The 27892-nt window shown below is 43.1% G+C and overlaps 1 protein-coding gene and 1 long non-coding RNA gene across 2 annotated transcripts; one reads left to right on the forward strand and one right to left on the reverse strand.

Annotated features, from left to right (window-relative positions):
• Positions 1-9298: 9298 nt before the first annotated feature.
• LOC116478098 (uncharacterized) lies at positions 9299-27892 on the reverse strand. The gene is made up of 4 exons (XR_009208996.1): positions 27731-27892; positions 14953-15091; positions 13581-13716; positions 9299-9430 (listed from the first exon to the last, which is right to left on the reverse strand). It is a non-coding gene; the product is annotated as an uncharacterized LOC116478098 (long non-coding RNA).
• Positions 9391-20452, forward strand: ZNF649 (zinc finger protein 649). Its single transcript, XM_058425387.1, has 5 exons — positions 9391-9460; positions 9641-9755; positions 12898-13024; positions 13309-13404; positions 17968-20452. Exons 2-5 carry the CDS (start codon positions 9753-9755, stop codon positions 19323-19325), a joined length of 1584 nt encoding a protein of 527 aa, XP_058281370.1. The 5' UTR covers positions 9391-9460; positions 9641-9752; the 3' UTR covers positions 19326-20452.

Raw genomic sequence — 27892 nt, forward strand, 5'->3', positions numbered from 1 at the left:
AGGTGAGGTACCTGTTTCAGGGGAACCAAGGCACAAGATTGCTGAGAAGTCTTTTATATACACAAGTTGCAGCCAAAATCAGGCTTTTAAAACAGAGTTAGATCATCCATCTATTTTCAAAAGACAGGCCAGGTGCAGTGGCTCACACCCGTAATCCCGGCACTCTTGAAGGCTAAGGTGAGTGGATCACTTGCGGTCAGGAGTTCGAGACCAGCCTGGCCAACATGGTGAAACCCTGTCTTTAATAAAAATACAAAAATTAGCAGGGTGTGGTGATGCACACCTGTAATCCCAGCTACTTGGGAGGCTGAGGCAGGAAAATCACTTGAACCCAGGAGGCAGAGGTTGCAGTGAGCTGACATCGCACCACTACGCTCCAGCCTAAAAAAAAAAAAAAAGATATTGTAGACAAATATCAAGGATTTTTGGGATTTTTTCTTTTCTTTGATCGGATCTACTTTGTTGCCCCTCTGCCTCCCAGGTTCAAGTGATTCTCATGCCTCAGCCTCCTGTGTAGCTGGGACTACAGGCACGTGCCACCATGCCCAGCTAATTTTTGTATTTTTTAAAAATATACTTTAAGTTCTAGGGTACATGTTCACAACGTGCAGGTTCATTACATAGGTATACATGTGCTATGTTGGTTTGCTGCACCCGTCAACTCGTCATTTACATTAGGTATTTCTCCCAATGCTATCCCTCCCCCAGTCCCCCACCCCCGACAGGCCCCAATGTGTGATGTTCCCCTCCCTGTGTCCGTGTGTTCTCATTGTTCACCTCCCACTTATGAGTGAGAACATGTGGTGTTTGGTTTTCTATCCTTGTGATACATTGCTGAGAATGATATTTTGCCTAATTTTTGTATTTTTAGTAGAGATGGTGATTCACCATATTGGCCAGGCTGGTCTCAACCTCCTGACCTTGTGATCCGCCTGCCTCAGCCTCCCAACTTGTTGGGATTACAGGCATGAGCCACTGCACCCAGCCTTTGATAGCAACTTTTATTGAAGTGGCAGTGCACAGCAGCAGCAGAGGTACTGCTCCTTGTGGAGCAGTATGCCCAGAGTAGCAGCTCAGAGGCAGCCCTTCAGTCATATTTCTACCCACTTTTAATTATATGCAAAGTAAGGGGTGGATTATGCAGAAATTTCTAGAAAAAGTGGTAACTTTCAGGTCATCAGCTTGTTGTCACGGAAAGCAGCAATAACTCCCAGGTGTTACCATGGAAATGGTAAACGTGACATGGCATACTGGTGGGTATGTCTTATGAAAAGCTGCTTCTGCCCTGTTGCTGTTTTAGCTAGTCCTTAATTTTGTCTGGTGTTGGGGCCTGGTCTCTTGAGTCAAATCCCACCTCCTACCTTGATAGTGGCTTTTGTATCCAGTTTTTTCACAGAACACAATTTCAAGTTTCTACGCTTGGTGTTTTCCAAACAGCCTGAAGCAAAAAGCAATCTTTAATATGAATATATATATTGATCCTCACAACTGAAGGGGGCCAGCCCCTCCACACCTGTGGGTGTTTCTCATCAGGTGGGATGAGAGACTGAGAAAAGAAATAAGACACAGAGACAAAGTATACAGAATGAATAGTGGGCCCAGGGGACTGGCGCTCAGCATATGGAGGACCCACGCCTGCACTGGTCTCTGAGTTCCCTCAGTATTTATTGATCTCTATCTCTACCATCTCGAAGAGGGGGATGTGGCAGGACAATAGGGTAATGGTGGGGAGAGGGTCAGCAGGAAAACATGTGAACAAAGGTCTCTGTGTCATAAATAAGTTTAAGGAAAGGTGCTGTGCCTCGATGTGCACATAGGCCAGATTTATGTCTGACTTTACACAAACATTTTAGTGCAGTAAAGAGCAGTATTGCCGTCAGTATGTCTCACCTCCAGCCATAAGGCAGTTTTCTCCTATCTCAGTAAATAGAACGTACGTTCGGGTTTTACACCGAGACATTCCATTCCCAGGGACAAACAGGAGACAGATGCCTTCCTCTTATCTCAGCTGCAAAGAGGCCTCCCTCTTTCACTAATCCTCCTCAGCACAGACCCTTTACGGGTGTTGGGCTGGGGGACAGTCAGGTCTTTCCCTTCCCATGAGGCCATATCTCAGGCTATCACATGGGGAGAAACCTTGGACAATACCTGGCTTTCCTGGGCAGAGGTCCCTGCAGCCTTCTGCAGTGCATTGAGTCCCTGGGTACTCGAGATTAGAGAATGGTGATGACTTTTACCAAGCATACTAATAAATACTAATGGATTTAGGGCTGTGCAGGATGTGCTTTGTTAAAGACTCCATTTTCTTAGTACAGAACAAAATGGAGTCTCTTATGTCTACTTCTTTCTACATAGACACAGTAACAGTCTGATCTCTCTTTCTTTTCCCCACAGTGCATTGTTGTTGGTGCTCCAACCTCCCCTTTGTTAAAGCACATCCTGCACAGCCCTAAATCCATTAAACCTTAAGTCAACACAGCACATTTCTCTGTGGGCAGAGGGTTGAGGCTCGGGTTACAGATTAACAGCATCTCAAGGCAGAAGAATTTCTCTTAGTACAGAACAAAATGGAGTTTCTTATGTCTACTTCTTTCTACATAGACACAGTAACAGTCTGATCTCTCTTTCTTTTCCCCAAACAACTTTAAAGTCAGTAGCTGAGATGCAGGGACTTGTCATGAGCGTTGACTACCCAAGCTAAGTGGCCTATTTTTTTCCCCTTTCTCAGGGCATATTCTCTGTTGTAGGGACACCTGAAATTCCTCTAAGATGGCCATGCTCAGTGGGCTGCCTCTTGACAGTTTCCTAGTAGTCAGTCAATAAAGGGTGCAGTCACCTCTCCACAGCTCACTGAGGTGGACATACTTGGCACTGTGCTGGCCTTGGTTGCATTTGAGCCTCTGAATATCTGTGTGGTTTGTGCAATGAAGGGGTGGCCTGCCCTTCCACATCTGTGGGTGTTTCTTGTCGGGTTGTACGAGAGACTGAGAAAAGAAAGAGACACAGAGACAAAGTATAGAGAAAGAAAAGTGGGCCCAGGGGACTGGCGCTCAGCATACAGAGGACTCATGCTGGCACAGGTCTCTGAGTTCTCTCAGTATTTATTGATCATTATCTCTACCATCTCAGAGTGGGGGATGTGGCAGGACAATAGGATAATAGTGGGGAGAGGGTCAGCAGGAAAACATGTGAACAAATGTCTCTGTGTCATAAACAAGGTTAAGAAAAAGGTGCTGTGCTTTGATGTGCACATACATAAACATCTTGGTGCATTAAAGAGCAGTATTGATGCCAGCATGTTTCACCTCCAGCCCTAAGGCGATTTTCTCCTATCTCTGTAGATGGAACATACAATCGGGTTTTACACCGAGACATTCCATTGCCCAGGGACGAGCAGGAGACAGATACCTTCCTCTTTTCTCAACTGCAAAGAGGCCTTCCTCTTTTAGTAATCCTCCTCAGCACAGACCCTTTACGGGTGTTGGGCTGAGGGATGGTCAGGTCTTTCCCTTCCCAGGGGGCCATATCTCAGACTATCACATGGGGAGAAACCTTGGATAATACCTGGCTTTCTGAGGCAGAGGTCCCTGTGGCCTTCCACAGTGTATTGTGTCCCTGGGTACTTGAGATTAGAGAGTGGTGATGACTTTTAACAAGCATACTGCCTTCAAGCATTTGTTTAACAAAGCACATTCTGCATAGCCCTAAATCCATTAAACCTTGAGTCAACACAGCACATGTCTCTGTGAGAACAGGGTTGGGGGTAAGGTTATAGATTAACAGCATCTCAAGGCAGAAAATTTTTCTTAGTACAGAACAAAATGGAGTCTCTTATGTCTACTTCTTTCTACATAGACACAGTAACAGTCTGATCTCTCTTTCTTTTCCCCACAGTGCATTGTTGTTGGTGCTCCAACCTCACAGTGCAGGGGTTGAGGCGTCAGGAGAGGGAACACATCAGTGCCATTTCAGTGTCTCCTGTGTCAAAGCAAAATTAAAATGCAGACCAGATTTCAAAAACTCCTGAGCAAACAAAACCCAGTAGGCCTTAAAAACAGCCTTAACCTTGCTTAACCTGCAAACATAAGCAACAATTCACTTGAGTCATTTCTGGTAAATGCTTGTGTTAGGGAAGGACAAAACTCAATCTCAACTGATCAAAAGCGGCCAGCTCATATACTATTATGTCATTAGGGACTTTCCAAGGCAAATTTAAAAAAATGCATTTTTATAATTGTAACTAATCAAATAATTTCTTTGTTTTACTCCTTCACTCACCCTATGAATACTTGCGTCTAATGCTTTAAGCATAGAAGCGCGAGACTTCTTTTGGTTTGATGCTTCCTAATTCATGAATTGCTGTTTGTTCAGATAAACTCTAGAAAATGTTTACTGTGCTTCAGATTTTTGCTCTCAGGAGAGTCATCCCAGTTTAATGACACAAGAACAACTGTTTCCCTTCTGTACGTCAGATCTACCAAGATGGCCGCGTCCAGAGAGCCATGGCTCTGGGCGCGGACATGTTACCTCCTCGAAGAGAAGCCTAAGTCCCGTCGTCCTAGCGCTGCAGAATTGACTCGCGCCCTCGTCGGCCGCCGTAGGCCGGTGCCAATGCCGGGGTTAAGGGCCAGAAAACGATGCATTCAGGGAATAGGTGTAGCTAGAAGAAAATCAGGTGAGTGTTTGGGTCTCTCCGTGGAGTAGGTTAAAGGGGCAGGGAGCTTCTCAGGAGCCTGTGGGGAGAGCTGGCGGCCTGGACGGTGGAGCCTTTGGGTTGGGGCGCGTTTGCGGTCCGGCAAGGGAGAGTTCTTGTGGTTGGGCGTTAAAGTCTGTCGAGTTCAGCGACTGAGACTCGGCGTCAGAGTTTGGGGTCTCTGAGGGTCACTCTGTTAGTAGGGCTCTGGATCACTGGATCGAGAACTCTAGGGGGACGCTGCCCAGCACGCCGGCTTTATCACCGACCCCATTATTATCACTCCAAACACCGCAGTTTAAAGTCGGTGATGAAGCCGGGGTTCTGGGCAGCGTACGAGGGTGTCTGGTGTAGGTTTTGGGGTGAATCAGGGATGTGTGTTAAGTGTTTCGGGAAGGCCCAGGCATGTGGGGCTCAGAGGCTTGTAAAATCTGGTATTTTACAAGCCCAGGCCCCTGGCTGGTGGTTGAGTTGTGAAACTATAACCGCCCACCCTTGCCGGCTGCCTAGACAGAGCCGATTTGTCAAGACAGGGAAATTGCAATGGAGAAAGAGCAATTCATGCAGAGCCGGCTGTGCAGGGAGACCGGAGTTTTATTACTACTCAAATCAGTGATAAAAGAAAAATTTCAGCCGAATTAAATTTACAGGAGTTTCATTGAGCAATGAACGATTCGCGAATTGGGCAGCCCCCAGAATCACAGCAGATTAACAGAGACTCCAGGGGTGCCTCGTGGTCAGAACAAATTTATAGACAAAAAAGGTAAAGTGACATACAGGAATCGGAAGCGAGGTCCAGAAACAGTGAGATTGGTTACCACTGGGCGTTTGCCTTATTTGAACACAGTTGGAACATTCAGCATTCTATGAGTATGGCCGCTGGGATTGGCCAACACTCAGCTACTGTTACAGGTGCATACGATTAAGTTCGGTTTTCAATTTTGTCTGTTAAGCTAGGTTGCAGTTTATCCACACGGACTCAAATATAGAAGTATGGGGTCGTTCTCAGGCAATATTTAGTTTGCTTAAGCATCAGTCTCCTTGAGCATTTGGGGATCAAAGTTTCCTCCCATCCCCCAGACGGAATCTAGCTCTGTTGTCCAGTCTGGAGTGCAGTGGTGCGATCTCGGCTCACTGCAACCTCTGCCTCCTGGGTTCTAGCGACTCTCCTGCCTCAGCCTCCCGAGTAGCTGGGATTACAGGCGCCCATCACCACGCCCGGCTAATTTTTGTATTTTTAGTAGAGACAGGCTTTCACCATGTTGGCCAGGCTGGTCTTGAACTCCTGACCTCAGGTGATCCGCCCGCCTCAGCCTCCCAAAGTGTTGGGATTACAGGCATGAGCCACCGCGCCCAGCTATGATTGGTATGAGTTATAAGAAATGTGTATTTGATCTTTGTCCTGTTTCCTGGCACATGTCTCCTAAAACCCTTGGAACCTCTTCAGGAAATAGTGCCTTTTTGTGTGTCACTGAGATGGCTGGTGACTGGGGTCTTCTGGCTGGCCTTAGGATGGGGAAGGCTGGTTGCCAGGGCAACTAACCATGTGAATTGAGGGTTGGAAATTTTAGCTCTGCCTGGCAACAGGGAGGTTGAAAGTTGAGTTGATCACCAGTGGTTAGTGTTTTAATCAAGTATGCCCACATAATGAAACCGGCGTAAAAACTCAAAAGGACTGGTGAACTTCTGGGGAACTTACAGATTCCTGAGCAGGTGGAGGTGCCTGAGGGGTGGTGCACTGAGTCTCTAATAAGCTTCCTTGGAGGGCATGAAAGTCCCACGCCCCTTGCTACAAACCTTGCTCTGTGCTGTCCCTTCCATCTGGCTCTTCATCTGTATCCTTTGTAATATCCTTTATTCCTTTTCTCATTTGCCCTGAGAATACTCACCTTTGGTGCTTGCAGCTGGAGCATTTACCCCGAGATAACTTTGCCATGAACGATCTCACTTTTATTATTTTCACATCGCTCTAGTAGGTCAACTTTGGAAACAAAAGACATCGTTCTATTTATATCATTGTTTTTAGTAGTGGTATTTCCATTTACAAAAGGTAGTAGTTCTCGATCACTGAAAATGTCAAATCCTAGAAAACGTAGCATTCCTATACGTGACGTTAACGTCATTCTCAAACAGTTCTTGGCTGAAGACTCACTGGATGCATCTGATTTTACCAAATAGAGAATTCTGATGATTCAGACGATTCTGATGTTCTGTTTAGAAATAACTCCTAGATCAGCTTTTATATTTTATTTTCACATTGAAAATCAGATTTACTGCAGCATCAAAGAGCATGTTTATATAAAATTAAATAAGCGCTGGCAGCGAGCTGCACTTCGTTTTTCTAGACAGGAAAAGAGTTAAAATAAACCAGTAAATGTTAACTGTTTTCCTGAGTTCTGTGAGCCATCCAGCAAATTAATTGAACCTGAGGAGGAGGCCGTGTGAATCCTGATTTATAGCTGGTCCATCAGAGGTACAGGTGACAACCTGCTGCTTGCAACTTGCATCTGAAGTTGGGGGCAGGCTTGAACTGAGCCCTTAATCTGTGGTGTCTGACACTATGTCTAGATACACAGTCTCAGAATGAATTAAATTATAGGATGCTGTCTTAGTCTTGTTGGTGCTGCTATAACAAGATAGCTGAGACTGGATAATTTATAAACAACAGAAATTTATTTGTTATAGTTCTGGAGACTGGGAAGTCTAAGATCGAAGCACCAGCAGGTTTGGTGTCTGGTGAGGGCCTGATATCTGCTTTCAATATGGTGTTTTGTCGCTATTTCTCTGGAGGTGGAGAATGTGGTGCCCTCACATGGCAGAAGGCGGAAGAGCAGAAAGGGCCGATCTGTGTGTGAAGCCTCTTTTATTTTTATTATTATTTCTTCTTTCTTTAGGTTTTTTTTTTTTTTTTTTGATACAGAGTCTCACTTTGTCACCCAGCCTGCAGTGCAGTGGCACCATCGTAGCTCACTGCAGTCTCAACCTCTCAACCTCCCAGGCTCAAGCAATCCTCCTGCCTCAGCCTTCTGAGTAGCTGGGAATACAGGCATGTGCCACCACGCTTGAATAATTTTTGTATGTTTTGTAGAGATGGGGTTTCACCATGTTGCCAAGTCCTGAGCTCAAGTGATCTGCCCACCTTGGCCTCCCAAAGTACTGGGATTACAGGTGTGAGCCAACACTCTCGGCCTTTATTTTTTATTTTTTTTTATTTTTAAGAGACAGGGTCTTGCTCTGTCACCCAGGCAAGAGTGCAGTGGTGCAATCGCAACTCACTGCAGCCTCAAACTCCTGGCCTCAAGCGATCCTCCCACCTCAGCCTCCCAAAGTGCTGGGATTACATGTGTGAGCTGCTTTGCCTGGCCAAAGCCTCTTTTATAAGGGCCTTAATGCCACTCACAAGGGAGGAGTCCTCATGACCTAATCACTTCCTAAAAGCCCACCTCTTGATACCATTGCATTGGAGATTAAGTTTCAACATGAATTTTGGAGGACACAAACATTCAAACCACAGCAGCTGGCATTTGGGAGCTTAGATTTTTGGAGGCAGTCCCACCATTTCCTAATAAGACTGGCTCACTGTGCCTAAGCTGTTTTTTTCAAACAATGTGGTTTATCCTGAACACCTGCTTTCCTCTAGGATTTTGGAGTTTTGGTGAATGTTAGGCAGTGAGCACCTGCATGATCAGCCCCCAATAAAAACCATGGCACACAATCTTTCTCCAATAAACTTCCTTGGTCTATAGCATTTCACGTGTGTTGTCATGACTTGTGGCTGGGGGAATTAAGTGTATCCTGTGTGACTCCAAAGAGACTGAACTTGAAACTTGTGTCTGGTTTCCTCCAGACTTTGCCACATGTACCTTTTACCTTTGCTGGTTTTGCTGTGTATGTTTTCACAGTAATAAGTGGTTGCCATGAATATGATTATAGACTGAGTGTTGTGAGTTCACCTAGTGAATCACTGCATCTGGGAGTGGTCTTGAGGAGCCCCAGCACAGCTGCCCACATTCATTCACCTGTCTCCCCCTTTCTAACAGACTCTCAGGTGTCCTTGGCTTGTGGCAGCATCACTCCAGTCTCCTCCATCTTCACATGGGCTTCTCTTTTCCCTGTGTGTTTCTTCTCTGTGTGTCTCACGATTGTTGGGAAAAAGGCTTATGGGGTGCTGGCATAAACTGGCCATAACAATATGGGACAATAAGTTGTGGAAAGTCACAGGAGGCCTCTGAGGAGGAAAGCCTCCTTATTACCATCACGTTCTCATGACCAGAGCGTGACCTGCTCTCTTATTTATAAACACTGTGCTTAAGGAGAAAGACACTCCTTTGAAGCATTAGAAAGTGGCCAGATATGCCGGCTCCTAGTTAAGCCCACTCCCATATGACTCCCCACATTCAGAGTGTTGTTTTATTGCCCTGGGATGTAAAGACTTGCGGACACCTGACAAAGGGATGCTTAGATGTATTGCTTGGCCTTGACTTCAGGAGACTTTACAGCAGTAGAGACAGCATCTGGGCCCGGAGGGAATGTGTCACCAAATGAACTTGATTTTTACTTCCTAGGTCCTGGCTCCCCAGAAGCAAGAGAGTTCAAGTGAAGGAAGGAGGAGGTTCCTGGATGTGGATGTCATCATTTCTGGGGACACTCTCAAATGGAGACTCAGATTTCTTAGCCAAAATTTAGGGAGGATCCAGAAGAAACCAAAGATGACGCATCCCAGTTCTTGGGTATTTCCTGAAACAGAAGAAAATGACAAAGGCCCAGGTGACTTTTGGTTTGTTTTATTCTTAACTCGATTCCCTGATGGATTTGTGGAAGTCTGAAGAAATCAGTTCATTTACATTAAAAGTATAAATTGGAAAAAATGAGCTCTGGGGAGAAACAGACTTAGATTATACCTTTAATCCAGGACAAAGTGGGATCACGAATATTTTGTTCACATAGTTCACATGTGACCGGTGTTGGAATATAATGTGTGACTCTGCCAGAACCTGTTGGCTACGTTAAGTATCAACTTGTGTCCAAAATCTTTGGCCACCATCACACCCAGAGAATCATGGTAAGTTACATGATGTGCACTGATTCTGAGGAGAATGCGGGTCCCTTCCTCAGGGGATGTCAGTATTTCATGGCACTTAAATCTTGGGAAATTTGTTTGATGCTTTTTGCTAGAGGTGGCAAGATAGACTTTTTGTACTTAATAGCATTTTTCCAAAAGATACACAAGCAAGTTTTGTGTGGCTGTTTCTACATGATTATTCTGAGTCCTCTATGGGACTATACCAAGTAGAGTTTAATGAACACAGTTTTTCAGGAGCTCACAGCACCGCGGCCTATATACCCAACCTTGTTGCAGTCTGTGTTTATCTGTGATTAAACCTAATTGCCTAAAAAATGCAAGGTTTGGGCTGGGCGCGGTGGCTCACGCTTGTAATCCCAGCACTTTGGGAGGCTGAGGCGGGCGGATCACAAGGTCAGGAGATCGAGACCATGGTGAAACCCCGTCTCTACTAAAAAATACAAAAAATTAGCCGGGCGTGGTGGCAGGAGCCTGTAGTCCCAGCTACTCGGAGAGGCTGAGGCAGGAGAATGGCGTGAACCTGGGAGGCGGAGCTTGCAGTGAGCCGAGACTGCAGCACTGCACTCCAGCCTGGGCGACAGAGCGAGACTCCGTCTCAAAAAAAAAAAAAAAAAAAAAAAATGCAAGGTTTGCTTTCAAAGGAGCTCCATGAACAGGTCACTAAACTGGCGTTTAAGTACAGATTTGACCATAGGGAGTTGAAAGTTCTCTTTGGCAATGGCTTGGGTTGTTGAGATCCACAGAGTTTGCTTTAGAATGTCATGTTGTCTTAGAAAATACAGAGTCCCTGTGTTCAAATCCAGTTATTAACCTCTCACCTCTTTTAATGCCTTAACTTAAAAAAATCATGCATATGACTCATTATGGTTTTACATGTATATATATTTGGTCTCTGTCTCTGGTTCTTGGCACAGAGCTCCTAAAACCTTTGGAATTTCCTGAGTGATAGGAGTGTATTTTGTTCTTCATAACCAGCCCATTTCAACCACACCTGAGTTTATGGTAATGAGGTGGCTCAGGATGGGCTCCTAGACAACGTCAGGATGGGGCTGGTTGCCAGAAAGACCAAGCCTTGATTACAGAGTTGGGACTTTCAGTCCCACCCCCAACCTCCAGATTCTGCCACCAATGGTTGATGATTTCTTTTTTTTTTTTTTTTTTAACGAGATGGAGTCTCGCTCTGTCACCAGGCTGGAGTGCAGCAGCGTGCTCTCGGCTCACTGCATCCTCCAGCTCCTGGGTTCAAGCAATTCTCCTGCCTCAGCCTCCTGAGTAGCTGGGACTACAGGTGCCCGCTACCACACCCAGCTAATTTTTTTTTTTTTTTTTTTTTAGTAGAGACAGGGTTTCACTATGTTGGCCAGGATGGTCTCGATCTCTTGACCTCATGATCCACCCACCTCAGCCTCCCAAAGTGTTGGGATTACAGGCATGAGCCATGATGCCCAGCCATGGTTGATGATTTAATCATGCCCACATCATAGAATCTCCATAAAAACCCCCATGGGGTTTGGAGATCATATGTGGAAGTGGGGGGTGGGTGAAGGGTGCACTGCAATTCCACGGGAACAGAGGCTCCTGTGCTTGGCACCCTTTGGACCTTGACTTCTGTACCTCTTCACCTGGCTGTCATTTGTATCCTATATAATAAACTGTAATTGTTTGACATTTTCCTGAGTTCTGTGAGTCATTCTAGCAAATTATCAAACCTGAGCAGGGAGGTTGTGGCAACCCCCAGTTGTAGTCAAGTTGGACAGAAGTGCGATAATGTGGGGACCCCAGAGTGGCACATGATGTGAGGTCAGTCTTGTGGGACAGAGCCCTTAAACCTGCAGAGTCTGATGAGAACCCTCAGCAGTTAGTGTTAGCATAGCATTGAACTCTAGGATACCCAGTTGGTATCAGAGAAAGTGTTGCTGGAAAAGACACTGGGTATTTGGTGTCAGAAAGAACCACAGATTCATAGATAGTTTTTTTTTTTTTTTTTTTTTTTGAGACAGAGTCTTACTTTGTTGCCCAGGCTGGAGTGCAGTGGCGTGATCTCCACTCACTGCAACCTCTGCCTCCTGGGTTCAAGCGATTCTCATGCTTCATCTAGGCGCCACCATGCCCAGCTAATTTTTGTATTTTTAGTAGAGACCAGGTTTTGCCATGTTGGCCAGGCTAGTCTCAAACTCCTGACCTTGGGTGATCCGCCCACCTTCGCCTCCCAAAGTGCTGGGTTTACAGGCATGAGACATCATGCCTGGCCTCATGGATAGATTTTCAATGTGAAAGACTCAAGTTAAATAGTACACATAGTGCGAAAACAAAGTTCCCCCTCTGTATACTTTTTTTCCTAATTCCCTAGTATGTCACTAACAAATGCTTGTCTTCCTGTTCTAGGGATTTACCTGTGAGGACATCTATGTCTGCATGCATGTGTATGTGTGCGTATACACACGTTTGTATACATATACATGTATCTATGCATGTCAATGCTTACATGTATGATGGCTTATTTTTTATGGCCACTGCGTAGTTTGTTGTTTTGCTAAATATCATGGTATAGTTTACATGAAGGGGATCATGCTAGATTATTCTGCACGTACTATATCACTATAGCATATAGTTCAGGGTTGCAAGTAGGTGCTGAAAAACACTGCAGATGTTCTCATGTTAGCAAGAGGATTTAATGGCTGCATATTACAGAAACTTACGATTTGTTGGATTAATGGATGGCTGCATGGTTATTATAAAATGTAGAATATTTTACTATGACTTTGCTTCTTTCACAGTATATTGAAAAAACTAGGAATACAGTTTATTTGTGAACTTGTATGATGAGTTTGTACTGCAAGGGTCCACTTATATCCAAACTTGAATCAAAAATATAGTATTCTCAGGATGTGAAACTCACTTATACAGAGTGACATAAGCAGATTCCACCAGGCCAACTGTGGGTCATGAGTATGCAAAATTTCAGTATATGCAGGGCATCCTGAAACCATTCCATTGAGTATACCAAGGGACAACTGTACAGGTGCAACTTATATGGTGAAAATGGGCAGAACAACTTCATATTTCTTCCATGTCAATAAAAGAGAAACACTTCATATTAAGCAGGACTGTGTTATTACAGGAGTCACTGACCCTGAAGGATGTGGCTGTGGACTTCACCCGGGAGGAGTGGCAGCTCCTGGGCCCTGCTCAGAAGCATCTGTACCGGGATGTGATGTTGGAGAACTACAGCAACCTTGTGTCAGTGGGTGAGGACAGCTGCCCTGTGTCACTCAGAGGGTGCCCAGTCAGTGGCCTTTGCTTTCTCAGCTTCTGGAAGCTTTGGTATGTCTGCTGTGCTCCCAAATGGCAGATCCTCAGGCCAGTCTCTGGTCCCAGAGGAAGAGGCATAATCTTCCTTCATCTTAGAAAAAAAGCCTTTAATTTGCTAACATGCAAATTATGCAGTCCCTAACATGTGCCTTTCTCCTGTCATCAGAGCCACGTAGTGCAATTCAGTGAGCCTAAGTCTTCTCCCATTTCCCACAAACAGGGTATCAAGCCAGCAAACCTGATGCCCTCATCGAGTTGGAACAAGGAGAACCACTGTGGACATTAGAAGATGAAATCCACAGTCCAACCCATCCAGGTAAGTGAGAGAGAACCAGCAAGAGGGGAAGGCAGTGGAAGTCACATTCTGGTCATTTAGAGAAGGCATGACAGTTGTGAAAGTGTCTAGGGAGACAGAAACAGCTGCCACATCTCCTTCTCCTCATAGGATACAAGAGCTCTTTTTCTTATAGGAATTCAGAGAAACATACATACCCCTTTATCTCTTCTTGGAACTGATCCCTATTCATTTCTTCTTAGATGTTGAGTTGTTTCCCCTAAGTTCTTCTTGCTTGGATTTTCACATCTTCCCATTCTTCTTCATCACTTGTCAGAGGATCATTTTGTGTTTCTGAGGCAAAAACAACAAACTGTTTTTTTTCTCTGTCACATAGTCGCTCAATACAGCATTTATGCCACTGGATATATAGGGGTTGTTTTCTCACACCCCAGGCAGTTCTCCAGCAGACATCAGCTGGGTGTCCTCCATTTCAAATCAGCTCTGACACTATCTACCTGATACGGTATCAGATCCCACAGGTTAAGTGCTCAGTCCAAGACTGTCTCCCACTTCAGATGCCAGTGGCAAGTCCCAGGTTGTCACCTCAGCTTCTGACCAACCAGCTGTAAAGTAGGAGTTCCCAAGACCCTCTCCTTAAGTTTGATTAATTTGCTAGAACAGCATTTATATGTATGTGAGTGTGTGTATATATATGTGTATGTGTGTGTGTGTGTGTGTATACATTTATATATATACTTTATATATCTATATCTATATATACATTTATATGAGAGAGAGAGAGAGAGAGAGAGAGCGCCATAAGCATTGTGTAGAGTTGCTGATTCATCAAGTGAGATAAGAACTGAGGCACAGGAGGCCGGGCATGGTGGCTCACACCTGTAATCCCAGCACTTTGGGAGGCTGAGGTGGGCAGATCACGAGGTCAGGAGTTCGAGACCAGCTTGGCCAACATGGTGAAACCCCGTCTCTAATAAAAATACAAAAATTAGCTGGGCACGGTGACATGTGCCTGTAGTCCCAGGTATTCGGGAGGCTGAGGTAGGAGAATCACTTGAACCTGGGAGGTGGAGGTTGCAGTGAGCTGAGATTGCGCCATTTCACTCCAGCCTGGGTGACAGAGTGAGACTCCATTTCAAAAAACAAAAAGCAAAAAAACAACAAAAAAACTGAGGCATGTGGTTATGGTTTGTTTTTCACATTCTGACAGTATGTATTTTTCACCTTGAATTTTCTTTTCATGAAATGGTTTTTAATACACTACAATATAATGGTATCTTTCATCTCTAAATTCCCATTCTACTTTGCATCCCAATCACACATAAGCCACTCCTATAGATACCACATCAGTGTGATTTGGTGGTGCTTGAGGTTCCTTTGCTACTCTGGAGTCAAGGGCCTGGTTTTCATTCTTCCTCATGTAAGACTGAAATACATCTTGGTCATTCATGCATATCTTCATCAAAAGACAGATTAGCCAGGCTGAAGAGAGGTCATACTTTTCCATCTATTAAGCATTTCTTAAAGGCAAGATCTTTATTAAAGGACTTTTCATGACACTGTCCATACCAAGGCCTCTTGCTCTGCGAGTCTGGTTCTGTTAGAATTGGGTTGGGGGCCTGGGCGTGTCTTTACATGAAGCTCTCTCAGGGGCTGTTTTCATGAGTTGATGAACTGTAGCCATAATACACAGTAGAAGAGACTGAACCTAGTGAGAAACAGAAATGCCTTTCTTGAGCAAAGATTTTGTTAGCAAAAATAGGGCAAATTTTTATGTCATATTTACAAATTAAACTTTTGAACGTGTGAAATGTTTTTGTTACAATTCAGGGCTATACAAAGATAAAGTGAATAGTAAATACAGAAAGAATTGTAGGACTTTAGAAGAAATGTAACCTACAGTGGTCTAGACAAGATGGAGAATGACAGACTGATAAAATATCTTATGCAAGAGATATAGCTAAGTATTGAATTAAGATGAAGACATATGACAAGAAGTTGTAGAACTGCAAATGCAAGGCCATGTGGGGACTGCCAGAAGATTAGCCTGAAGGCCAGGTGCAGTGGCTCATGCCTGTAATCCCAGCACTTTGGGAGGCTGAGGTGGGCGGATCACCTGAGGTCAGGAGTTTGAGACCAGTCTGGCCAGCGTGGTGAAACCCCATCTCTACATAAAGCACAAAAAATTAGCCAGGCGTGGTGGCACGCGCCTGTAATCCCAGATGCTCGGGAGGCTGAGGCAGAATTGCTTGAACCTGGGAGGCAGAGGTTGAAGTGAACCGAGATCTCACCACTGTACTCCAGCCTGGGTGACAGAGCAAGACTCCATCTCAAAAAAGAAAACAAGATTAGCCTGAAACTGGTCACATGGAGGCCAATGTTAGAAGATATTTTCTGGGAAGCGGTAAAGTGGGAACTTAAAGTGGAGTGGGTGTGTCATGGTAATCGTAAAACTTTTATTGTTCAACTCCTGCTCTGAATTTTCTGTGCCAGTAATTCAAGGTGGTGGTGGAGGTAAAGTTTTGTATTTTTCTAGCTCTAGGTAGAGCTTACCTTTCACCTGGTGGCAGTATTGTAGCAATCATACTGTATAGCTGATGTTCTAAGAAAAACTAAAAGTAAAGCTGCCTCAAGTCTTGATTCAGAAGTAGGGAGGTGGTCCTTGAGGGCTCCCTTCACCAATGCCAATAGAGACATAAGTACAAAATTCAGGAAGTAGAGGCTGTTAGTGGCAAGGTGAGGGATTAGTATATTAGGGACAGCAAAGTGGAAAAAAAAATCCAATATGACATCTGTGCAAGTAGGGCATGATGAAGAAGGTGACAGTTTCCATATTTGGTGCAGTGGCAGAGCTGTGTGGAGAGGACCGAATGTTCTTCTTGCATGTTCTGAAAGTCCACAGGGATTGCCGTGTTTCTCTTTCTGTTGGAACATATGAGACTGTATCATAGCCAGGTAGATACAAGGTGTTAACCAAAAAATCGAGGAGGCAAAGAGAAAGTTTATATTCTAACAAAAGATGATTCGCAGATCTGAGTGGTGTGACCTTGAGGAAGTGGAAAAAACACACATCACTGAAGAGGGGAAACTCTTTTTTTGCCTTGCAGGAAGCTTTTTGCCTTGTAGGATTTGCTTCGCATACCTATTCAGTGAGGGATGGGGAGTCTTAAGAATATCTTTATGAGAATCAGCAAACGTGTGCATAGCGAGCAAACATGTATGTAACATATAATCCATGTTCATTTTGGAGTGGAGTTTTAACATTAAAATGAGGTGGAATTTGACTGTATGCTAGGAGGTCTTTTACAGGATATAAAAAAAGTCTGCACAGACTCCGGCAGCTGACCAAAACAGCCTCGCTGGTGTTTATCAGGAGAAAGATATTGAGATCAGTCTCCTGTCCAATCATAGCTGCAGTTATGGCCTGTGGAATGCTGTTAGGGGTGAGGGGCATCAGTTAGTCAGCATCTGGTGGTCCGGGAGCTGCAATTGTTTCAATATTGCTTGTCCCAAGGCCAGTGTTTGTTTAGCTGCTACAGAAAAACAAACAAAACAAAACAAAACAAAAAACACTCGTGGCAGTTAGAACATAGTTTATTCTTTAAATGTAGGGGGGGTGTGACTTAACCCTTACCTGTATGTCCTTAGACCTAGTTTATAATTTGGTATCTTATTGCTACAAAGAGTCTGTTCCATCAGTCTTGTGATCTCTATTTTAACAAAGGTTAGAGTATTGACTGCAGTTTTCTTGGAAACGTGAGATTGGTGCTCTAGGAAAGTTGGTGTGATGATGGTCTACAGAATGGAGAAGGGCATATTTTAGCACCCAACAGTCTAATAGGATTAGGATGAAGTCAAAGGCTGTGTATCCAACATTCTAACTTGCCTTTCTGGGATATTTATTCTACTACCTATGTCTGCTGTTTCCCTACTCAGGATTATTCTTTTTTAAATCAGAAAAAAAGTTTTTGTAGAGACAGAGTCTCCCTATTGTAGCCCAGGCTGGTCTCAAACTCCTGGGCTCAAGCGATCCTCCCACCTCAGCCTCCCAAAGCGCTGGGATTACAGGCATGAGCCACTGTGCCTGGCTGGCAATTTTTTTTTTTTTTTTGAGATGGAGTCTTGCTCTGTTGTCAGGCTGGAGTGCAGTGGCGCGATCTTGGCTTGCTACAACGTCTGTCTCCCAGGTTCAAGCGATTCTCCTGCCTCAACTTTCCAAGTAGCTGGGACTACAGGTGCATGCCACCACGCCCAGCCAATTTTTTTGTATTTTTAGTAGAGACGGGGTTTCACCATGTTGGCCAGGATGGTCTTGATCTCTTGACCTCGTGATCCACCCGCCTTGGCCTCTCAAAGTGCTGGATTACAGGCATAAGCCACTGCACCCGGCTGGCAAATTTTATCTTATGTGTATTTAACTACAATTCTTAAAAGTTTTTTAACAGATAGGGAACATTTATACTTGGAATTCCTTCCATGTTGGTATCATATGGTTTCCAGTAAAAAGCCAGCCAACCCCAAGGCATCTTTGAAGCAGTTTTATTCCGTGTGATGATCATGGAAGGATTTATTGTTCTCTCTTAGAAATTGAGAAAGCTGATGATCATCTGCAGCAGCACTTGCAAAACCAAAAAATACTGAAGAGGATGGGACAACGCTATGAACATGGAAGAACTTTGAAATCATATTTAGGTTTAACCAACCAGAGCAGAAGATACAACAGAAAGGAGCCTGCTGAGTTTAATGGAGATGAAGCTTTTCTCCATGATAATCATGAACAAATGCCTATGGAAATTGAATTCCCTGAAAGTAGAAAACCCATCAGCACCAAGTCACGATTCCTTAAACATCAGCAAACACACAACATAGAGAAAGCCCATGAATGCACTGACTGTGGGAAAGCTTTCCGCAAGAAGTCTCAGCTCACTGAGCATAAGAGAATTCATACAGGAAAGAAACCCCACGGGTGTAGCTTGTGTGGGAAAACCTTCTACAAGAAGTACAGGCTCACTGAACATGAGAGAGCTCACAAAGGAGAGAAACCACATGGGTGCAGTGAATGTGGGAAAGCCTTCCCCAGGAAATCTCAGCTTACTGAACATCAAAGGATTCACACGGGAAATAAGCCCCATCAATGCAGCGAATGTGGGAAAGCTTTCTCCAGAAAATCACTGCTCATTGTACATCAGCGAACTCATACAGGAGAGAAACCTCATACATGCAGTGAATGTGGAAAAGGCTTCATTCAGAAGGGCAATCTCATTATACATCAACGAACTCACACTGGAGAGAAACCTTATGGATGCGCTGACTGTGGTAAGGCCTTCAGCCAGAAGTCTTGCCTTGTAGCACATCAGAGATATCATACGGGAAAGACTCCCTTTGTATGTCCTGAATGTGGGCAACCCTGTTCACAGAAGTCAGGACTCATTAGACATCAGAAAATTCACTCAGGAGAGAAACCTTATAAATGCAGTGACTGTGGGAAAGCCTTCATTACAAAGACAATGCTCATTGTACATCACAGAACTCACACGGGAGAGAGACCCTATGGCTGTGATGAGTGTGGGAAAGCTTACTTCTATATGTCTTGCCTTGTTAAACATAAGAGAATACACTCAAGGGAGAAACGGGGGGATTCAGTGAAGGTGCACAATCCTTCCACAGCAAGTCCCAGCTTCAGTCCTAGTGAACACATGCAGGGGAAAAGCCCTGTTAATATGGCAACTGTGCAGATACCTTCTGTGACCCCGCAGATGCCATTTAACATCAGCGGGCTCCAAGCAGATAGGAACATAGTCCTTGTGGGACAGCCACTTGCCAGATGTGTACCCTCAGGAGATAATAGAAGCTTTGCACAAGACAGAAGGCTTACAAATGCAGTGAATGTGGTTGTGCCTTCAGTCATCAATTATATCTTCTTTTATGTTACAAACACATAATTTAAAACTACATTAAATGCGGAAAAGCCTTGAGCAAAAGTATCTAGTTGATTATCTGGTCAAGTCCTTCTTCATAAGATCTCAAGCTTATGTTTCAATATAAAGCTTGAAATCATGTGAATGCAGATACTAGGAAAGCCTCTTTTGGAAGAGGGACCCTATTATTGGTGATCACCATGGCAAGAGTGAGCTCATAGTGAGTAGAAATACAGTGAAGGTGGGAGAGCCTTTGTCCTTTAGAGGTGTCAGTACACACTGGAGAAGAACTCCTGGAACGTAGTGAATGTGGCAGCATTTTCAGTGGTACATTCTGCCACATCCTTTAGCAGGTGAAATCATACAGAAATAAAACACTGTGAACCCACTACTGTAAAGTGCCTTTAACAAAATATTAAAGTAGTCTTGAAACAAAGAAGCCCTGCGGAAATGAGGACTGTTTGAGAGCTTTCTGTTCCATTCCTGACCTCATCATATGTCAGATAATATACCTGATGTATATTTTTAGACAGAATATCTTGAACTATTACTATTTACTGTGTTAATTATTCCATAAGTTAAAGGAGATGGTGTCTGCACCACATCACTGGTTAAGGTTATCACATTGAGGGAGGAAAAAAGGAAAAATTAATTGGGCAGACAGCTAAAGCTGGTCTCTGGCAAAATTCTTTTAAAGAGAAAGACAGCCTGAAAAATCAAGCACAAGCACAAACAGAGCAGAGTGGGGAAAACTCAGGCAGCAGCTGCACTGATAAGAAAGTAAGGCCCAGCATAGAAGCCTTTTATTCTTTGTGTGATTAGTGGGCTCCCAGGAAAAAGTTTCCTCCCCTTTTCAGGCATGTACATGGTGGGCTCCATGGGAGCTTGCAGGGGGAGTGAAGAGTCTTACTTAAAACAGACCCATAGTTACACAAACAGGAGAAGCTATGCTTTGTGCTTGCCTAAAGACAGCTACACAGATAGGGGGAGTTGCACAGACAGCTTCACAGATAAGTTACACAAACAGCTACAGAGATGAGTTTCATATAAAAGTTTTTGAATTCAATTGTAAAAATGACAACCCATTCAGGCTCCCTTTCTGCTGTGGAAAGCTTTCTTCTTTCACTTATTAAACTTTCACTCCAACCTCACCCTTTGCATCCATACTCCTTAATTTTCTTGGTTGTGAGACAAAGAACTCTGGGTGATAACTCACAACCAGAGATTGCTACACTGTGGTGCATTGGTGAGACTGTAACAACATTATATTCACTTCTCCCATTTGTGGGTTCCTTTTTTATAATTGTCTATCTTCAGTGCCCACCCAAGATCATATGATGATTAGCTGTTAAATTTCTGACTCTAAATTTAATTAAATATTATTTCAGAAAATGAGTACTTCAAAAAGAAAGGGTAAGGGACAGGACCAAGGAATACCACAGTGCTAGGTTCCCTCTAGTGGTGCCAGAGACAGCTGATCTTTCTAGTCAGGTGTGCAACATTATCAGACATGTCAAGTTTATATAGGATGTGACCTCCCTTCCTGGACTAGGCAACTGAAGCTGAAAGGTTTGGGTCAATCAACAGGGACTGGTATAAAGAGACTCGGTTGCTACCCCAACTCAGCCCAATCCCTATCCAATAGGTAGGGAACACCTGAGGCCCCAGGAGGGTTAGGGGGAGGGGCACTAATCTGTCAGTATGCTTTTTTCACAATGACAAGGCAGCAGAGACTTGGAAGCATAAAGCTTTCCTTAGGCTCTCCCAAGCTCTGGCCACCAAGAGTAACCTGATGAAGCCCTGCTGGATCTGCCATCCTGGTCCTCCTTTCACCAACTAGAGTGACCCTCTCATCCTACCACTGACAAACTATACCAGTATACCTAACACTACAGCGTATACCAGCAGAACTCAAGTCGCTTACTGGCTTACTGAACATGGGAGGGAAGCAGAGGTGCCCTGTTTTAACTTAAACAACTGTGACAAAATGCCACAGCCACAACTAACAAAACCTTGGTGGGCTGGCACTTTGATGCACCACACTTTTGATTACATGAAGAGTATCCCACTGGTGATGATAGAAAGACTGGAGTGTTGTTAGCCATTTGTGCAGGGGCCTCATGAACAACATCATGTGGGAGAAACTAAGTTCCTGTAACAGGGTCGAGACTTGGATGGCAAACGCCAATGCCTCCACACTCATGAATAGGTCACTGAACAATAAAATGGAGAAGAGGTGTTGTGTGTACCTGAGAGCTACACCTACATTTTTCTCTGTGGGTGGTCTGGGGATTATACAAATATAGGATAGGCAATGTCATGCCTGGACAACTGGTGGGTGGTGGGATCCTGCACCTTGGGTGTGTTAGGGTTTCCTCTGGATATTGCCTCTGAGAATGAAACACACCATTGGGCCAGCAGCCTAAGACTGTATGCACACTAGGCTTACTAGGGACCTGCCAGGAGGTGTACCTGTCTCTGGGTTTATGTCCTAAGATCTTTGTGTCCTAAGATCTTTTGTACCATACATAGGAGTTGGTGCTCATGAAAAATAAGAAACCTGTCCCTGGCCATGGCAGATAGTGCCTCTATAGCCCAGAAGATATCCCTCAACTCCTTTGGGATGGCTGTTTCAGACAACATAATTACTTTCTTTCAGTCCAACTGAGAGGAGTGGGTGTGATTGCCAACACTTCTTCCTGTACCTGAATAAAAATCTCAGGTATTATTATAACACAAGTAGAGGAGACCTAGAAGCAGGCAGTGGGGCCACTTGAACAACCCTTCTTTGACCTCATTACTGACTTATTACCTAGGTCCCTGAGATGCTGCACTAGGTTACTGCTCCATGCAGGCATGATTATCCTGCTTGACATAATTGTCCTCCTGGGCCTAGTGAAATGTAAATGGCTATGGCTCAGGGATTCAAATGATCCAAATTGTTGTTTTCAGAATCCTGGGAATATGAACTTGTAAACTCCTAGATAACTAACCGGCTGCAACCTTCCTTGTGGAATGGAACAGCCCCAACATTCTTCCTGGCATCGATCCTCATTTCCTCCCACAGCAGAAGTACTCTCAGGTAAGTATCCTGGTGCCATATGAAAAGAGATCTTTATATGAGAGTCAACTTTGTCCTGGTATCTCATGTTCCACAGAGAGCTGAAGAGGCTGAACAGGATCGGGGAAGACAAAGGGGTTCTAGAAGAGCTGAATCTAGTTGTAAACTGGAATACTGCAGGCCTTTGTCCAATCTGGATGATATTTTCAGAGGCTGATAGGTATAATAATTGAACTGTGGACAGTGGTAATGTCAATAGGCGCTGGCACAAAACTGCTGCTGGCTTAAGGCTGAGGTCAAGTCTATTACTGGAAGACTGATACTTGAGGAAGGGCTTGAGGTCATATCACTTAGGCCTGTCAGTAGGTAAACTGTCTTAATTAGGGCAAGTTTAAAAAAAAAATCAGTGTATCATGCAAAAACCCTAAGAAACACTTGATGAACATCTCAGCTGTTCTCTTAAAGATTTTGACAAAATATATAAAGATCTTTTATATATTTCAATACAAAGCTTTGCTTGATATATCTCTACATCCAACAAGTTTCCTCAAATGCACATAGGTCACCAGATGGTTGGCCATCAAGCAAGTCTAAGTAAATTTCAAAGAATTAAAATCATACAGAATATTTTTTCTAACTGCAGTGGAATTAACCTATAAACCAATATGAAAATGATTCCTTCTCTATAGAACAATCATATGATTTTTTGGAACTATAAATTCAGAAGATGCTATCAATTCAGAAGAACTATCAATTCAGAAGATGCTGTTTTCTTGTCAGAATGATTGGCTCAATCATTCTCAATAATCTATGAGTCAAAAAAAAATCACAGTGGAGCCCATGAGTTTGAGAGAACTCCTCTTGAGCCCAGAAGTTCTAGACCAGCCTGGGCAACATAGCAAGATCCCATCTCTAAAAGAAAAACAAAGGAAATGGTCTAGTGGTTATAAATTTTTTAATGACCTTATTGGTTAGAGATTCATACTGGGATGCTTACAAGTTTTAAGGCATGAAGCCTTGGATTTGCTATGAAATTCTCCAGAGTAAAACAAAGGTGGAGGCACAGATGAATATGACTGGCCATGAGTTGATAACCGTTGAACCTGGGTGATGGGCAAATATTAAACTATTTTCTCTATTCTCAATTTCCATTAAAAAAGTTTAAAAGAGTCAACAGGGCCTGATGAGTTCTATCTAATCTTTACAGTACAGATTATTCTAATATTATCTAACATTCACAGGTCACAGAGAAAGAGAAGTCTCTCTACCAAATGTATAAAGCCAACATTTCCAAACACTAATCAATAGAATAGGGAAAAAAAGATAATTATAGAGATAGATGCTTATTCATTGATTTTCATCCTTCCTTCTTTTCTGATACTTGCATTTATGGTTATAAGTTGCCGCCATTGACTGCTTAGGCTAAATTTAACAAAGGTTTACAGGTAGAAAAATTTCACAGTAAAATATTTAAAAATGTTTTTGATTCTACATTTATAAGACAAATTGGCATTTTCTTGAAAGTTTTTTTCAAGTGATTATACTTGAAAAACACTACATTAAAAAATATAACAATATAGCATCCAAGAAGCCCTCATCTCCTCTCTCCTCTCCAGAGGTAATTATTATCCTAAAACATCATAGATTTGCCTAGTTATCACCTTTATATAAATGAAATCATAAGTACACGTTCTTTTGTGGCTGGCTTCTTTTGCTCAATATTTTGTTGGGAAATTCATCAAGTTGTTGCATAGCTCATTTCATTGCTGTGTAGTATTCCATTGATGATTATACCCCAGTTTATTTATACATTGAGTCATGTATAAATATTACTATGAGTATCAGTTCTAATACAAAACTTATTATAACATCAAATTGCTGAATTTAAGCTCCTGAGTATAAGGTCTTTAAGTTATAGACTGTAAAATTAGACTGTAACCTTCATGAGGGTAGGAAGCTAATTTGTCTTCTTCACCCTGTATACTAGATGTCTAGAACTTGCCTGTCATAGAGTAGGTACTCAGTACATATTGTTACATTAACTGACAGAATCTCATCCAAAAAAGTAATCTGGTCTTGCTTAACAAAGATTAAAGGCAAAATCAAAAGGATCAAACTATTTCCAAGTAACATAAATGTATCACAGAAAAAGCCTCAAGAATATTTATAGAAATGCAGACATATCCAGCTCCCCACTCCAAGCTAAAGCTGGCAATTTCTGGCATCCATTAAAAAATTAGCATGCATGTATAAAAGTAGAAAAGTGAGAAACATTAAGGGAAAAACGCAATCAAAACAGACCTATAATTGACACAGATACTAGATTGAGCAAACAAGGATATTGTTAGAACTATACACTGTTACTATATTTATTAGTTCAAACTGCTAGAGAAAAGATTGAATGCACTAATATGTAGACGTCCTTGGAGTCCCTGTTTTGGGTTGCCACTTGTAGAGCACCCGATTCTGTCCCTGTTCAGGCGCCACTTGTAGACATCCTTGGAGTCCCTGTTGAGGTGCCACTTGTAACTCGCAAGGACCTAGGGGGACTGAACAAAGAGGGGCAAACATGGGAATAAAAGACAAGAGACAAAAGAGCATGTTTGGAAGAAGGGGTCAGGGGGCACCTTACCTCTAGTGGACAAGAGCCCTGACCTTTACACAGCCCTCTGTATTTATTAGGCAAAAGAGAGCAAGAAAGCAGCGGGGTGATTGTCGGGTAATTGTCAGTTGGCCATTTGGTTCACAGCAGGCTTGCATCCTTTGGACAATAGGCGCTGGATTTCTCAAGCAGATAACTTCAAGGAGCCCTGCGACAGGGAGTGATGTCCCTCAGCAAACCTTTTGGTGGCAGGGCAGTGTGAGTTTGCCCACATCCTGCATTCATGATAAACAGTTTGCTGTTTGTCATATAGCCTCCAGTGGAATGCTGAGTTGGTCATGTCCCATGGGCCTTTGGCTCCCTGCACTAATATGTATAGTAGTGTTTATAAGATATGAAATACATTTTACTTTTTTATATCTTATAAACCTCACTACCCCTCCCACAATATTGTTTTTCATTTACCATCTTGATCATAAGAGTTTGGCTGGGGAGGGGGGCAGTTTTAGAGGTTTCCACTTGGTGTTCCTCACAATGATATCTCTTACTCCGTGGGCCAAGGTAGGGGTTAGCTTTTGTTCTCTTTGTAGTTTAGATTGTATCTCTTGCCTTGTTCAAGTTCATAAATCTTTTTGTGTATACACATATATACATGAAAATGATGTTCATGCTTTTTATTATTTTACCCTTCATTATTTCATTTTTTATAGTTCTTGTAGCTGTGTCTTTCAGTTCACTAATCTTTTTTCCACAGTGTTTAATCTGTCATTAATCCCATCCAAAGTATATTTTCTCTCAGAAATTGTAATTTTTAACCTCTAATAATTTGACATGGGTTTTTCTCTTTTATATCTTTCATATCTTTATTTATCATGGTTTTACTTTTAACCTATTTATGCTTTCATATTTAAAGTGGGTGTTTAGTGGGCAACATATAGTTGGGCCTTCCTTTTTTATCCAGTTAACAATCTGTGTCTTTTTACTGGGGTATTTAGATCATTTATGTTTAATGTATTTATGTGTTTAGATTTAAATTACTAACTTACTATTTGTTATTTATTCTATGTCTTCTTTGTTCTCCTTTTCTTCTTTTTCTGCTTTCCCTTAGAGTAGCTGAGTGTGTTTATTATTACATATTGTCTCCTTTGTTGGCTTATTAACTGTAAATCCTTGTCATTTGATTCCTTTAGATTTTATAGCATACATCATTGTGAGGGATTGCATATTTATGTCTCCTCCAAATTTACATGTTGAAGTCCTCATCCCTAAGGGGTGGCATTACGAAGTGGTACCTTTGGAAGGTAATTGCATCTTGAAAGTAGAACCCTCATGATCAGATTCTGTGTCTTATGAGACAACACAGAAGAGAGTTTGTTTTCTCTTTCTCTGTTCTTTGCCATGTGAAGACAGAATGAGATGATCATGCATAAACCAGGAAATGGACTCTCACTGGACACTAGACCTGCCAACACCTTGATTGTGTTTTAGAGTCCAGTTCTAGAGACTCCTCAGCCTCTGGAACTGTGAGAAATGAATGTTTGTTAAGGCACTCAGTCAGTCTATGGTATATTTTTTCTAGTAGCCTGAACTGACTGAAAGAAAATCATGAACTTATCATTCTAACTTCAAGGGCATTATATCTCTTAATATATAATAAAATAATCTTACAGTAGTATATCTCTATTTCCTGTGACCAGATCAGTGTCAGTGAAGAGACTGCCTTCTAGATGTTACTGGAATACATATTTGAGGTATGAGTAATCTTGATTTTACATGATAAATCCATTCTAGCATTCCTAACTCCATTTATCTTTGGATACTTTATAATATATGAGGAAATTTCTGGCATTTAAACTTCATTTAGTGTAGGCAGATTTTGAGTCCAAGTTTCAGTCAACCAGCCAAGTCAACAGTTAGCACCACTCAATTTAGGTCACACACTGAAATTGCCAGTAGAATGTAATCTCCATGCCTGCATTTCCAACTTTTGTATTCCCAGCACGCACAACAGTGTTTGACACATATTAGGCATTTTATAAACATTCGTTGGATAAATGAGTGAATGATCAATCCCTTTAAAGGTTCTCTGAGGCTGGTTGTAAAATTATAGGGAGCAGGTTTGGTGCTAGAATTCACCAGTTAATTGATCAGCTGAGCCTCAGTATTGAACAGAATCATCTCCCCTTCAGAGTTTTGATTTCAGGTAGCTCCCACCTTCCTGGATGTAAAGGCTTATTCTGCTTTTGGCTTTTCCAGGGTGGGAGAGCCCTGTTTTAGTGTTGGTTCCCCACTTTGGTCAGCCGCTGATCAACTGTGTTCTCCATTCTCCACACCAATTATAACCAAAGCTTTAACACGCCGTTGTTTTACCCATTCTGTGACTGACTCCTTCCTCTGAGGCTACATCTGATGTACATGTAAAGATACTTCTTAGGCAGTTCTCAAAGGCTGCTTTCTCCAGCCAGAAGCATCCTCAGGATAATAACCCCTCCGATTGTTGCTCAGGTCCCTCCCTCTTGAAATTCCTCTAAGATTGCCGTGCCCACATGGTTTCTTTCCATTCTTCTTAGGATCAAAGTGCCTAAATGTCTGTGACCATCTCTACCCAGCCTGCAGACAGATCAGGGCAGGCTTGAGCCTTTGAGAAACTAAGCAGTTTATTAGCGCCCCTGGCTAATGTTGCAAAGCCAAGATCCAGCAGCTCACGTGGACTGGAAAAAGGGTGAAACGGGTCGTTTTCAATTGCTTTTCATCGTCAGGGCCTACCTGTCTTAAGGCGCGAAAAGAGGGACTCCGCCTGCTGTAAGGTTGAAATAAGGTTGAAAATGGCTGCTCCCAGCAAGCGTCCCCTGGGCGCAGACATATTGCATCATAAAGGGACGGCCGGCGCCGTATTCCGCGTCTCTGGAAAGACAATGTGTGGCCCTC

The sequence above is a fragment of the Hylobates moloch genome, unplaced genomic scaffold (genome assembly GCF_009828535.3).
Source record: "Hylobates moloch isolate HMO894 unplaced genomic scaffold, HMol_V3 SCAFFOLD_12, whole genome shotgun sequence".
NCBI lineage: Eukaryota > Metazoa > Chordata > Mammalia > Primates > Hylobatidae > Hylobates > Hylobates moloch.

What these genes read in the sequence shown, in the direction of transcription:
- ZNF649 (XM_058425387.1), top strand. An exon ending in CAGCAACCTTGTGTCAGTGG is followed by an intron (nt 13,025 to 13,308) that starts GTGAGGACAGCT and finishes TCCCACAAACAG; the next exon opens with GGTATCAAGCCAGCAAACCT. An exon ending in CCACAGTCCAACCCATCCAG is followed by an intron (nt 13,405 to 17,967) that starts GTAAGTGAGAGA and finishes GTTCTCTCTTAG; the next exon opens with AAATTGAGAAAGCTGATGAT.